Source organism: Oncorhynchus keta, chromosome 25, assembly GCF_023373465.1.
Source record: "Oncorhynchus keta strain PuntledgeMale-10-30-2019 chromosome 25, Oket_V2, whole genome shotgun sequence".
Taxonomy (NCBI): domain Eukaryota; kingdom Metazoa; phylum Chordata; class Actinopteri; order Salmoniformes; family Salmonidae; genus Oncorhynchus; species Oncorhynchus keta.
Window position 1 is genome coordinate 24,986,533 of NC_068445.1, and position 15,397 is coordinate 25,001,929.

The 15,397-nt window shown below is 45.5% G+C and overlaps 1 protein-coding gene and 1 pseudogene across 1 annotated transcript; both read right to left on the reverse strand.

Moving 5' to 3' along the window:
* Positions 1–261: 261 nt before the first annotated feature.
* LOC118358448 (piwi-like protein 2) overlaps positions 262–15,397 on the reverse strand; it is a 28,429-nt pseudogene continuing 13,293 nt past the window's right edge.
* LOC127911710 (uncharacterized) lies at positions 10,197–14,984 on the reverse strand. Its single transcript, XM_052479008.1, has 2 exons — positions 12,191–14,984; positions 10,197–12,050 (listed from the first exon to the last, which is right to left on the reverse strand). Exons 1-2 carry the CDS (start codon positions 12,872–12,874, stop codon positions 11,583–11,585), a joined length of 1,152 nt encoding a protein of 383 aa, XP_052334968.1. The 5' UTR covers positions 12,875–14,984; the 3' UTR covers positions 10,197–11,582.

Consider the following 15,397-nt stretch of genomic DNA (forward strand, 5'->3'; position numbering starts at 1 on the left):
ATGGCAGAGGCTGGTGATCTCACATTAGTAGACATTTAACTTTAAGATTATAAATTGAATTCAGATTTTTATGATAATGATTGAAATTAAAATATTATTATTGAAATGAAACTTTTTCTCCAGGTAATAGGCCAAACAGAAACCCTGCTGACACATTTACTGAAAATATAGGCTATGACCATTTTTTGTGGCATCACAATTGATGATGACTTTCAATTATCGTCGCTATTGTAACAGTATTCAGAGGTGGAAGAAGGATCGGACCAAAGTGCAGAGTGGTAAGTGTTCATGATGTAATATTTAATGAAACAAACTGAACACTGAAATACAAAACAATAAAGTGAATGAACGAAAACCGAAACAGTACTGTGTGGACCAAACACCCACAACTCAAAAGTTAAACTGATAGAGGAATTCTAAATTCCTTTATGTTTTAATTGCCAAAACCAATTTCGCACTCGTTTCTAATTCATTAATGATGTGTAAGTTCATTAATTATGCATGAAGTAGATCGAGACCAGTCTTAAAAGCCAGGTAAGAGCATTTAATTCCAGAGAGTACTAACCACATACACAGATTTCCACAGGTTATAAACTCAAAATGACATCATCAGTTTCCCACGATAGCCCCGTTGTTTTTTTGTTTAGGTCCGGAGATGCTCTCTACTCCCCTCATAAACCAGACATTCCAATCTGTCTAAAATATATACTTTTCTCCCACCAATGGAACATAACCCAAACATTCTTATCTTGTCTGAAAAGCTTTTCTCTCCCTTAACCTTCCCAAGAGGCACAGACAATTAATTAGTTCTGCTTACATTTTCAGTAACAGCTTAACCAAGAACTAATAATAGTATTAGAATAAATGGTTCTAATCAATAATGTATACATAATTAATCATTTCAAATATAATTTCCTCTAACAGAAACCCAGGCTACCTAAGTATGATTCTCAATCAGGGACAACGATTGACAGCTGCCTCTGATTGAGAACTCACGAACCCCAACATAGAAAAACACACAGACTGCCCACCCAACTCACGCCCCGACCATACTAAAACAAAGAAACTGGTCAGAACGTGACAGCTATAGGATGCAATCATAATTTATTTTTTATTTTACCTTTATTTAACCAGGCAAGTCAGTTAAGAACATATTCTTATTTTCAATGACGGCCTTGTTCAGGGGCAGAACGACAGATTTGTACCTTGTCAGCTCGGGGTTTGAACTCACAACCTTCCGGTTACTAGTCCAACGCTCTAACCACTAGGCTACGCTGCCGCCCATAGTAAGCTAGTCATTCCCCTGACAACAGTGGGCTGTACTTGACCCTTTGACCTGGTGACTCACATAGCTGATTGAAACATCCCTGACAACCTCCCTAGACCAGCTGACATCAGCTCCGGTGACAAAGGACGCTGACTGTAGACAGACGGTCTCCAGGGGAAGAATTCTTCCTGTAACCTAGATGAACCAACAGAATAGTTCATAGTACTTTTTAATGTTACACAAAGAAAGGTATGTGAGCCTGTATGCATGGAACATCTCAAGGGGGGGAGAAAAAAGAAGAAGAAAAAGTCCTTTTACAAGTGCTTGTAAAACCGGAGAGTAGTGGATACATACTCTGACCTCAATCAAAGTAGTAAGAGCACGTTAAATATTCTTTACCCTTGAGTCCATTTATCTCGGCAGGAATTTTAGAAGACTTGAACTATTCTAACCCATTAGGAGCTGCCAGCAGGTCACTGCCAAATGTTTATCAACTGAGATTTACTCTTGGGAATGTATTTTATTACTCAACTTTTAAAAGCAGCTTTGAGACAATTTATGACATCCTCTTGTGGTTAAACTTTGAAGGAAAAGCCATTTTGTCAGGATTTGGCCAGGGTTGTTCCGGTTTTTGGTCACTAGATGCCCCCATTGTGCTTTTTGACCTTTTGTTTTCCCTTGATCCCCATTATTATTTGCACCTGTGCCTCGTTTCCCCTGATTGTATTTAAACCCTTAGTTTTCCTCTGTTCTTTGCTCTGTGTTTGTATGTTAGCACCCAGCCCTAGTATTCTGTGAACTCTTGTTGATCCCGGTGGACTCTCTTGTGGAATTCTGTTTTTTGTTCTTGTTTATTTATTTTTGAGTATCTTTTGAAGCTTTTTATGCTATACCTACCACCTTGTGGATTTACCTTTTTGTCTTGGAGGATTACCTTTGTTCTTGTGGAATTCCTTTTGAGGTTGTGGAGTTACATGTTTTCCTGAAGGACTTCACTTTTTACTTCATTAAATACACCGTCTCAAGTACTGCTGTGTCTGCCTCATCTTCTGGGTTCTGCCGACTATTCGTGGTTCAGTTGGTTAAGTGACTGTTTCTCACTCCGGAGACCTGGGTTCGCAACCGGGTCCTGACACATTTGTCCTAAGTTATTTTTCGAAAGCTAAACTCAGCTTCAACGTGGCCCCTGGGAGCTGTGTTGGTAGGCTTTCTGCACACAGGACGAGCCCAATAAACCTAAACATAGCGATTGTAGAGCCCGACCAATGTAGGATTTTTGGGTCCGATTAGCGATTTTAGGTAGGCAAAAGTGACCTATTACCAATATGTTTTTTTAGAGGTGGAATTAAAAATCATACATTTTTTTCACATTGTGCCTCAAAAGGATGAACTGATACTCCAAATTCTTAACTAAATATTACAATTTAAGAACATTTTATTTGTGGTTTACATGATCACCACCAAAAAGCAACTATATCCTATATATGTCTTGCTGCTTTTTGTTCTATGTTGCTCTATCTGTATGCTATGTCTTGCTTGTCCTATGTTGCTCTGTCTGTATGCTATGTCTTGCTTGTCCTATGTTGCTATGTTTTGCTTGTTCTATGTTGCTATTGTCTATATTGTAATTGTTTTTAATAACCTGCCCAGGGACTGCGGTTGAAAATTAGCCGGCTGGCTAAAACCGGCACCTTTATTGAAACGTTGATTAATGTGCACTGTCCCTGTAAAAATAAAAAATAAACTAAACTAAACTAAATACAAAACAAATAAAAAATAAATAAAAAATACCTTAGGTAAAACATACAGATTTGTCTATGGCAGAAGTGTTTGTGCTGAAGGGCTGAATGAATTAAACTTAGTCTCAAAGTAAATCTGAAACTGCACTTTTTATTAAAACACACATCACCACAACACTACATAACGAGATACCTAAGACGACAACATAGCATGGCAGCAACACATGACAGCATGGCCGCAACACATGACAGCTTGGCCGCAACACATGACAGCATGGCCGTAACACATGACAGCATGGCCGTAACACATGACAGCATGGCCGTAACACATGACAGCATGGCCGTAACACATGACAGCAACACATGACAGCAACACATGAAAGCATGGCAGCAACACATGACAGCATGGCCGTAACACATGACAGCATGGCCGTAACACATGACAGCATGGCCGTAACACATGACAGCATGGCCGCAACACATGACAGCATGGCCATAACACATGACAGCAACACATGACAGCATGGCCGCAACACATGACAGCATGGCCGTAACACATGACATCATGGCCGTAACACATGACATCATGGCCGCAACACATGACAGCATGGCCGTAACACATGACAGCAACACATGGCAGCATGGCCGCAACACATGACAGCATGGCCGTAACACATGACAGCATGGCCGCAACACATGACAGCATGGCCGCAACACATGACAGCATGGCCGTAACACATGACAGCAACACATGACAGCATGGCCGTAACACATGACAGCATGGCCGTAACACATGAAAAGCATGGCCGTAACACATGAAAAGCATGGCCGTAACACATGACAGCATGGCAGCAACACATGACAGCATGGCAGCAACACATGACAGCATGGCCGTAACACATGACAGCATGGCAGTAACACATGACAGCATGGCCGTAACACATGACAGCATGGCCGTAACACATAACAGCATGGCCATAACACATGACAGCAACACATGACAGCAACACATGACAGCATGGCAGCAACACATGACAGCATGGCCGTAACACATGACAGCATGGCCGTAACACACGACAGCATGGCCGTAACACACGACAGCATGGCCGCAACACATGACAGCATGGCCATAACACATGACAGCAACACATGACAGCATGGCCGCAACACATGACATCATGGCCGTAACACATGACAGCATGGCCGTAACACACGACAGCATGGCCGTAACACACGACAGCATGGCCGCAACACATGACAGCATGGCCATAACACATGACAGCAACACATGACAGCATGGCCGCAACACATGACATCATGGCCGTAACACATGACAGCATGGCCGTAACACATGACAGCATGGCCGTAACACATGACAGCAACACATGGCAGCAACACGACAGCATGGCCGTAACACATGACAGCATGGCCGTAACACATGACAGCATGGCCGTAACACATGACAGCAACACATGACAGCATGGCAGCAACACATGACAGCATGGCCGTAACACATGACAGCATGGCCGTAACACATGACAGCATGGCCGCAACACATGACAGCATGGCCATAACACATGACAGCAACACATGACAGCATGGCCGCAACACATGACAGCATGGCCGTAACACATGACAGCATGGCCGCAACACATGACAGCAACACATGACAGCATGGCCGCAACACATGACAGCATGGCCGCAACACATGACAGCATGGCCATAACACATGACAGAAACACATGACAGCATGGCCGCAACACATGACAGCATGGCCATAACACATGACAGAAACACATGACAGCATGGCAGCAACACATGACAGCATGGCCGTAACACATGACAGCATGGCCGTAACACATGACAGCATGGCCATAACACATGACAGCAACACATGACAGCATGGCCGCAACACATGACAGCATGGCCGTAACACATGACATCATGGCCGTAACACATGACAGCATGGCCGTAACACATGACAGCAACACATTGCAGCAACACGACAGCATGGCCGTAACACATGACAGCATGGCCGTAACACATGACAGCATGGCCGTAACACATGACAGCAACACATGACAGCATGGCAGCAACACATGACAGCATGGCCGTAACACATGACAGCATGGCCGTAACACATGACAGCATGGCCGTAACACATGACAGCATGGCCATAACACATGACAGCAACACATGACAGCATGGCCGTAACACATGACAGCATGGCCGCAACACATGACAGCATGGCCGTAACACATGACAGCATGGCCGCAACACATGACAGCATGGCCGTAACACATGACAGCATGGCCGTAACACATGACAGCAACACATGGCAGCATGGCCGCAACACATGACAGCATGGCCGCAACACATGACAGCATGGCCGTAACACATGACAGCATGGCCGCAACACATGACAGCATGGCCGTAACACATGACAGCAACACATGGCAGCATGGCCGCAACACATGACAGCATGGCCGTAACACATGACAGCATGGCCGCAACACATGACAGCATGGCCGCAACACATGACAGTATGGCCGTAACACATGACAGCAACACATGGCAGCAACACATGACAGCATGGCCGTAACACATGACAGCATGGCCGTAACACATGAAAAGCATGGCCGTAACACATGACAGCAACACATGACAGCATGGCAGCAACACATGACAGCATGGCCGTAACACATGACAGCATGGCCGCAACACATGAAAAGCATGGCCGCAACACATGACAGCAACACATGACAGCATGGCCGTAACACATGACAGCATGGCCGTAACACATGACAGCAACACATGACAGCATGGCCGTAACACATGACAGCATGGCCAGCACAAAACATGGTCAAAACATTATTGGGCACAGACAACATCAAAGGGTAAGAAGGTAGAGCCAACAATACATCACATGAAGTAACCACAACTCTCAGGGATGTGTGTGCCTTGGGGAACTTTAACAGAATATGACTGGCAGAACGGGTGTTGTATGTGGAGGATAAGGGCTGCAGTAGATATCTCAGATAAGGGGGAATGAGGCCTAAGAGAGTTTAATAAATAAGCATCTACCAGTGGGTCTTGCGACGGGTATACAGAGATTACCAATTTACAGACGATTGTAGAGTGCAGTGATGGCCGAATGGTAAAGAACATCTAGCCGCTAGAGAGCACTCTTACCCGCTGATCTATAAATGACTTCTCCGTAATCTAGCATAGGTAGGATGGTCATCTAAATCAGTGTTAGTTTGGCAGCTGGGGTGAAAGAGGAGCGATTATGATAGAGGAAACCAAGTCAAGATTTAACTTTAGCCTGCAGCTTTGATATGTGCTGAGAGAAGGACAGTGTACCGTCTAGCCATACTCCCAAGTACTTGTATGAGGTGACTACCTCAAGCTCTATACCCTCAGTGGTAGTAATCACACCTGTGGGGAGAGTCTTCTTACCAAACCATATGACCTTTGTTTTGGAGGTGTTCAAGGTTAAGGGCAGAGAAAGCTTGTTGGACACTAAGAAAGCTTTGTTGTAGAGCATTTCACACACTCAGCTGGCCCCTCCCCAGATTTTAAGACTACACTACAGTGCTTTACAACAGTCAAATGTCATGTAAATAAACTATTTATGACAACCGTGCAATGAGAGCTTGTTCAGAGAATTTTCAGGAGATTGTAAACTCCATTGGAATCGTTCCCATTGTGTATGTTCCCATGCATTGTCAATGGACCGCATGGTGCATTCTGGGAGATTCTAGGACAAGAGCTGTCCTTCATGGGAATGTATGGGAGTCAATTGTGCACCAGCTCAAAAGAACAACATTAGCATGAATTTCATCAACAAGTAAAACGTAAATATTTTCAGAGATTTGAGACAATTAACTTGTTCTCTGTAATATCGCATAGCTTTGAAATTGTTATGTTACTTACTTTCATGGAAAATAGGCTGGTTTCTCGATTCATACCCTGATTGAGGGATTGCTTGACGATAGGCTTAGCAACCACGTGACCAGCATGACAACATGAACACTGCGCCAACTAACTAAGCCCACTAACATAATAGCCCTAGACAGTAACAGTGTTATTTTTGTATGAAGGATGAGTCAATGTTGACACATATGTAGGACAGATTGCTTGCTAGCTAGCTAGGCTAACTACCTTTCTGGCAAGAGAGCTTAATTACATTGCTGGTTAGCTAACGTAAACTCACCCCATTCCGTACAAATGTGCGCAACCGCGACATTCAAACGAGGCTGCAAAGAAAATTAATGGGACTGTAGCGACTGTGTTGACTTCAAAATCTGGGGTGTGAACTACGTTTCTATTCAAGCGTTGATGGACATGGTAATGGATCTATAGTTTTGGAGAAAAGTTGAATAAACGGACCCTCCGTTACACCGTGACGTGTCATGCCGTAACGTACAGCACGCATAAAGCTACTATTTCTGTCTTACAACCTCTCTCCACCAGGTGGAGCACTTCTCATCGTTAAAAACAATAAATGGACAGTGACGGGGTAAGGGGGGATACCTAGTCATTTTTTGCATCATCACTGCATGCGATCATGACTCTCAAAGCCTCTGTTTACTTCTTAAGATCACTTTAGCAACGCCTTAACAACCCGATTCAAATTCGATACACAAACCGTCAAATATGTATGTAATGACACATTATATAAACTCTTTATAGTTTTTATTTACATTTACGGGCGATAAGGTAATAAATTGGACAGATTGAGTGAAAGGCTAAATGATGTTCAATGAGCAGCTCAGAGCGCCCTCTTCAGGCAACCATTGAAATATTATAAAAAATAACTGCAAATGAGCACATGTATTTGTTAATTCTATGTACACAATATCGGTGCTTTAAATGGTGGAATAAAGACTAATACAAATGTTTCTGTGAAAGGCTAACATCTGCAGATAATATCAGTCGGGCTCTAATTAATTGTGCATTTAATTTAACACACGACTGACCTATTGCTGTCCATTTCACTTGATGGATTTTTTAAGAGTAATGTGTGAGTGAGCATGTCTAATGATCTGTGTGGAGCCTCACCACCAGATAAATGACTGTTCATTTTATGTGCGACTTCAGCGACACAACAAATTTCCGTCAAATGTAGATTTTTTAAACTGTGCTGTGTGTATCCTCACCACCAGGATGTCTTGGCTGATCTCCAGCCCCCAGTGTGCCAACTCCATCTGGGCCTCTGGGTTGGTGTTCTTCAGGAGCTGCTTCAGGGAGTGGGTGTGCTGCTCACTCCTCACTCACATTGATGTGCATTGTCAGGTCCTGGGACGGTTAAACCGTCACTTTCATTCTATAACAATATAATTACTCTGACTTTGCCCTTCCCATTTAATCTCTGACGTGTCTGGGTTCAAATAGTATTTGTTTCCCCATCCCCAATACTTAGAGCACTACATTCAGCCTGTCTGGATTGCCAGCTGGGTTTATGGTGTACAATTTTTGGATGATTCAATTGATTTAATTGAGTCAGGAAAACTCAAATAAGCACAACATTTGAAAGAAAACAATAGTAACCAGCTAATGTGTAATCAAATGCTGCGTTATCAAAATCACTGTGCTGCCATCATGGACTGTGGATGTCACAGAATGTAAATGTCACAGAAAACCCCCCAGGGAATAGAATGCATTGCTGACACAATGATTTTACCATCATGGCTCGGAAGTCCGTTCTCATTTGGTCAGGGATTCCAGTCATGAAGGAGAGCTCAGGCAGAAGCAGGATCATGCCGGTTATGATGTGCTGTAAAAGAAAAACACTCAATTAAATAGAACGTATTGTATCTATATGGAGAAGAATGTCTCCAACTCCTCAATAGAAACTCAAAACGACTATTTATAAAGCATGTGTGATAGTAGAACATCAGTAAGAGCTATGAAAACAGAGTATGTTGAGATTAATCCCAACACTGACTCGCCCCATATGGGTTGGGCCATATCTTTTATGGTGATGCCGTAGTTTTTGCTGTTCATATTACAGGAAAACGGTTGTAATACACACATAGGAAATGCACTTGAATAACACACTCGGCTCTGTTCAAAAACATAGATTAGTTGCCTGCTTGAGATCGAATGAATGGGCAACTTCAGACCCGGCCTTACCTGTAGTCGGCCATGTTGAAGGAATCTTTGAGGGATGCGGTAGGTGTGGTTGTTCAAGCGGGTGATGACAATGCTGCCAATCAGCTCTTTGGTGCACTCATCCCAGAAGCTCTCCCTGCTTTTCTGGTAGATCACTTTCCTGGGATGCAGAGGGGTCAAAAGGACAAAGGTTACCACTGAAGGTCCTGCAAGTCAGCCCAATTGTTTCCCAGCATATGTCCCTTTAGTGACCAAGACTAGACAACCCCTCAGTCTCACAAGTCCCTGAGGTTGTTTTGAAGTGGTTGACGCATACTCGGTGTCCAAATCTCTATGAGCAGGCTGATGCACTTTCTGTGAGAACTTGTCAATATTTGTTGAAATATGAGTGTATTAGTGAAAATGCTATTTGTAAATATCTTTGTCAAAAAAGTGTTTTAAATTAGTATGAACTATAGTAGACAGTGCACCACGTGGGTATAAACACAATGTGTATGTATCTACACTGAGTATACCAAACATTAAGAACACCTTAATATTGACTTGCACCCCACAGTTGTGTCAAGTTGGCTGGATGTCCATTGGGTCGTGGACCATTCTTGATACACAACTGTTGAGTGTGGAACAACCCAGCAGCATTGCAGTTCTTGGCACAAACCGGTGCGCCTGGTACCTACTACCATACCACGTTCAAAGGCACTTAAATCTTTGTCTTACTGATTCACCCTCAATGGGACAAGTAAGGTGACATCAATAAGGATCATAGTTTTCACCTGGATTCACCTAGTCAGTCTGTCATGGAAAGAGCAGGTGTCCTTCATGTTTTGTACACTCAGTGTACACCTCAAAATACCTGTCCAGAGAACAGATTTATCATGCATATTTTAGAGTATTAGACAAGTTAGTCAGTGACGTAATGTAACCATTTTTCTAAGTGGTTAGGTTGAACTCACATGCAGTCAAGGACGGACTCGTTTCATAGCACTTTGTGGGACACATCCACCTGGAGGTACAGGCTTCTGCCAGTGTGCATTCTGCACATTGAGTAACCTTGCCACACCTGCAGCCTAGAATATGAAGATGGAAACCAAGTGGCTTGAGTCAGCTGCTATTATCCAAGAGATTTCAGTTGGAGTATAATTTCTCAGTCTGTGGACAATTTGAATTCCTTCCCGATGTTCCCAAGTATGACTGCGCTTTTTGGAACATAATGATTCCGCCCCACATGCTTCAGTCCCAGGATCCTCATTAACCTTGACAACACACAGGGAGAGAACACTAATGTCTCGTCTAACCAGACAAATGTAACATTTGGTGTACCCGCCAGGCTTTTTTGGGGGGTATATATTTGATTTGTAAAATGAGCTACTTCAGTGAAAAAGCTTTTTAGGATTTAGGGGGAAATTGACCGTTTTAAACAGTCTGGCCTCATGTGTAAAACATTTGAGGCCTCTCAAGAAAGCAATTGTTTTTCCTTGAAACTATCAAACGAGCACAATAGATGACTCAAATCAAATCAAATCCAATTTTATTTGTCACATACACATGGTTAGCAGATGTTAATGCGAGTGTAGCGAAATGCTTGTGCTTCTAGTTCCGACAATGCAGTAATAACCAACAAGTAATCTAACTAACAATTCCAAAACTACTGTCTTATACACAGTGTAAGGGGATAAAGAATATGTACATAAAGTTATATGAATGAGTGATGGTACAGAGCAGCATAGGCAAGATACAGTAGATGGTATCGAGTACAGTATATACATATGAGATGAGTATGTAAACAAAGTGGCATAGTTAAAGTGGCTAGTGATACATGTAATACATAAGGATGCAGTCGATGATATAGCGTACAGTATATGCATATGAGATGAATAATGTAGGGTAAGTAACATTATATAAGGTAGCATTGTTTAAAGTGGCTAGTGATATATTTACATCATTTCCCATCAATTCCCATTATTAAAGTGGCTGGAGTTGAGTCAGTCTGATGGCCTTGAGATAGAAGCTGTTTTTCAGTCTCTCGGTTCCAGCTTTGATGCACCTGTACTGACCTCGCCTTCTGGATGATAGCGGGGTGAACAGGCAGTGGCTCGGGTGGTTGATGTCCTTGATGATCTTTATGGCCTTCCTGTAACATCGGGTGGTGTAGGTGTCCTGGAGGGCAGGTAGTTTGCCCCCGGTGATGCGTTGTGCAGACCTCACTACCCTCTGGAGAGCCTTACGGTTGTGGGCGGAGCAGTTGCCGTACCAGGCGGTGATACAGCCCGCCAGGATGCTCTCGATTGTGCATCTGTAGAAGTTTGTGAGTGCTTTTGGTGACAAGCCGAATTTCTTCAGCCTCCTGAGGTTGAAGAGGCGCTGCTGCGCCTTCTTCACGATGCTGTCTGTGTGAGTGGACCAATTCAGTTTGTCTGTGATGTATATGCCGAGGAACTTAAAACTTGCTACCCTCTCCACTACTGTTCCATGGATAGGGGGGTGTTCCCTCTGCTGTTTCCTGAAGTCCACACCTCCTCCCTGTAGGCCGTCTCGTCGTTGTTGGTAATCAAGCCTACCACTGTTGTGTCGTCCGCAAACTTGATGATTGAGTTGGAGGCGTGCGTGGCCACACAGTCGTGGGTGAACAGGGAGTACAGGAGAGGGCTCAGAACGCACCCTTGTGGGGCCCCAGTGTTGAGGATCAGCGGGGTGGAGATGTTGTTGCCTACCCTCACCACATGGGGCGGACCGTCAGGAAGTCCAGTACCCAGTTGCACAGGGCGGGGTCGAGACCCAGGGTCTCGAGCTTGATGACGAGCTTGGAGGGTACTATGGTGTTGAATGCCGAGCTGTAGTCGATGAACAGCATTCTCACATAGGTATTCCTCTTGTCCAGATGGGTTAGGGCAGTGTGCAGTGTGGTTGAGATTGCATCGTCTGTGGACCTATTTGGGCGGTAAGCAAATTGGAGTGGGTCTAGGGTGTCAGGTAGGGTGGAGGTGATATGGTCCTTGACTAGTCTCTCAAAGCACTTCATGATGACGGAAGTGAGTGCTACGGGGCGGTAGTCGTTTTGCTCAGTTACCTTAGCTTTCTTGGGAACAGGAACAATGGTGGCCCTCTTGAAGCATGTGGGAACAGCAGACTGGTATAGGGATTGATTGAATATGTCCGTAAACACACCGGCCAGCTGGTCTGCGCATGCTCTGAGGGCGCGGCTGGGGATGCCGTCTGGGCCTGCAGCCTTGCGAGGGTTAACACGTTTAAATGTCTTACTCACCTCGGCTGCAGTGAAGGAGAGTCCGCATGTTTTCATTGCAGGCCGTGTCAGTGGCACTGTATTGTCCTCAAAGCGTGCAAAAAAGTTATTTAGTCTGCCTGGCAGCAAGACATCCTGGTCCGTGACTGGGCTGGATTTCTTCTTGAAGTCCGTGATTGACTGTAGACCCTGCCACATGCCTCTTGTGTCTGAGCCGTTGTATTGAGATTCTACTTTGTCTCTGTACTGACGCTTAGCTTGTTTGATAGCCTTGCGGAGGGAATAGCTGCACTGTTTGTATTCGGTCATGTTACCAGTCACCTTGCCCTGATTAAAAGCAGTGGTTCGCGCTTTCAGTTTCACGCGAATGCTGCCATCAATCCACGGTTTCTGGTTAGGGAATGTTTTAATCGTTGCTATGGGAACGACATCTTCAACGCACGTTCTAATGAACTCGCACACCGAATCAGCGTATTCGTCAATATTGTTATCTGACGCAATACGAAACATATCCCAGTCCACGTGATGGAAGCAGTCTTGGAGTGTGGAGTCAGCTTGGTCGGACCAGCGTTGGACAGACCTCAGCGTGGGAGCCTCTTGTTTTAGTTTCTGTCTGTAGGCAGGGATCAACAAAATGGAGTCGTGGTCAGCTTTTCCGAAAGGAGGGCGGGGCAGGGCCTTATATGCGTCGCGGAATTTAGAGTAACAATGATCCAAGGTTTTTCCACCCCTGGTTGCGCAATCGATATGCTGATAAAATTTAGGGAGTCTTGTTTTCAGATTAGCCTTGTTAAAATCCCCAGTTACAATGAATGACTCATTGCGAGCTCACAGAACAGGGCTCCGGGCAGCCGAGCGGAAATGGAGGAAAACTCGCCTCCCTGCGGACCTGGCATCCTTTCACTCCCTCCTCTCTACATTTTCCTCCTCTGTCTCTGCTGCTAAAGCCACTTTCTACCATTCTAAATTCCAAGCATCTGCCTCTAACCCTAGGAAGCTCTTTGCCACCTTCTCCTCCCTCCTGAATCCTCCCCCCCTCCCTCCTCCCTCTCTGCAGATGACTTCGTCAACCATTTTGAAAAGAAGGTCGATGACATCCGATCCTCGTTTGCTAAGTCAAACGACACCGCTGGTTCTGCTCACACTGCCCTACCCTATGCTCTGACCTCTTTCTCCCCTCTCTCTCCAGATGAAATCTCGCGTCTTGTGACGGCCGGCCGCCCAACAACCTGCCCGCTTGACCCTATCCCCTCCTCTCTTCTCCAGACCATTTCCGGAGACCTTCTCCCTTACCTTACCTCGCTCATCAACTCATCCCTGACCGCTGGCTACGTCCCTCCCGTCTTCAAGAGAGCGAGAGTTGCACCCCTTCTGAAAAAACCTACACTCGATCCCTCCGATGTCAACAACTACAGACCAGTATCCCTTCTCTCTTTTCTCTCCAAAACTCTTGAGCGTGCCGTCCTTGGCCAGCTCTACCGCTATCTCTCTCAGAATGACCTTCTTGATCCAAATCAGTCAGGTTTCAAGACTAGTCATTCAACTGAGACTGCTCTTCTCTGTATCACGGAGGCGCTCCGCACTGCTAAAGCTAACTCTCTCTCCTCTGCTCTCATCCTTCTAGACCTATCGGCTGCCTTCGATACTGTGAACCATCAGATCCTCCTCTCCACCCTCTCCGAGTTGGGCATCTCCGGCGCGGCCCACGCTGGATTGCGTCCTACCTGACAGGTCGCTCCTACCAGGTGGCGTGGCGAGAATCTGTCTCCTCACCACGCGCTCTCACCACTGGTGTCCCCCAGGGCTCTGTTCTAGGCCCTCTCTTATTCTCGCTATACACCAAGTCACTTGGCTCTGTCATAACCTCACATGGTCTCTCCTATCATTGCTATGCAGACGACACACAATTAATCTTCTCCTTTCCCCCTTCTGATGACCAGGTGGCGAATCGCATCTCTGCATGTCTGGCAGACATATCAGTGTGGATGACGGATCACCACCTCAAGCTGAACCTCAGCAAGACGGAGCTCCTCTTCCTCCCGGGGAAGGACTGCCCGTTCCATGATCTCGCCATCACGGTTGACAACTCCATTGTGTCCTCCTCCCAGAGCGCTAAGAACCTTGGCGTGATCCTGGACAACACCCTGACGTTCTCAACTAACATCAAGGCGGTGTCCCGTTCCTGTAGGTTCATGCTCTACAACATCCGCAGAGTACGACCCTGCCTCACACAGGAAGCGGCGCAGGTCCTAATCCAGGCACTTGTCATCTCCCGTCTTGATTACTGCAACTCGCTGTTGGCTGGGCTCCCTGCCTGTGCCATTAAACCCCTACAACTCATCCAGAACGCCGCAGCCCGTCTGGTGTTCAACCTTCCCAAGTTCTCTCACGTCACCCCGCTCCTCCGCTCTCTCCACTGGCTTCCAGTTGAAGCTCGCATCCGCTACAAGACCATGGTGCTCGCCTACGGAGCTGTGAGGGGAACGGCACCTCAGTACCTCCAGGCTCTGATCAGGCCCTACACCCAAACAAGGGCACTGCGTTCATCCACCTCTGGCCTGCTCGCCTCCCTACCACTGAGGAAGTACAGTTCCCGCTCAGCCCAGTCAAAACTGTTCGCTGCTCTGGCCCCCAATGGTGGAACAAACTCCCTCACGACGCCAGGACAGCGGAGTCAATCACCACCTTCCGGAGACACCTGAAACCCCACCTCTTCAAGGAATACCTAGGATAGGGTAAGTAAGGGTAAGTAATCCTTCTCACCCCCCTTCTCCCCCCAACAAGATTTAGATGCAAGTGGCTGTTCCACTGGTTGTCATAAGGTGTATGCACCAATTTGTAAGTCGCTCTGGATAAGAGCGTCTGCTAAATGACTTAAATGTAAATGTAAATGTGAATGCAGCCTCCGGATAAATGGATTCCAGTTTGCAAAGAGTCAAATAAAGTTTGTTCAGAGCCATCGATGTGTCTGCTTGGGGGGGATATATACGGATGTGATTATAATCGAAGAGAATTCTCTTGGTAGATAATGCC

Bases quoted from the DNA above. Each gene is read 5' to 3' on its own strand.
- LOC127911710 (XM_052479008.1), bottom strand. From the start codon at position 12,874: ATGTTTCGTATTGCGTCAGATAACAATATTGACGAATACGCTGATTCG. The intron at 12,051-12,190 runs GTAACTGAGCAA...CCGCCCAAATAG, and splicing joins CTGTTCCCAAGAAAGCTAAG to GTCCACAGACGATGCAATCT.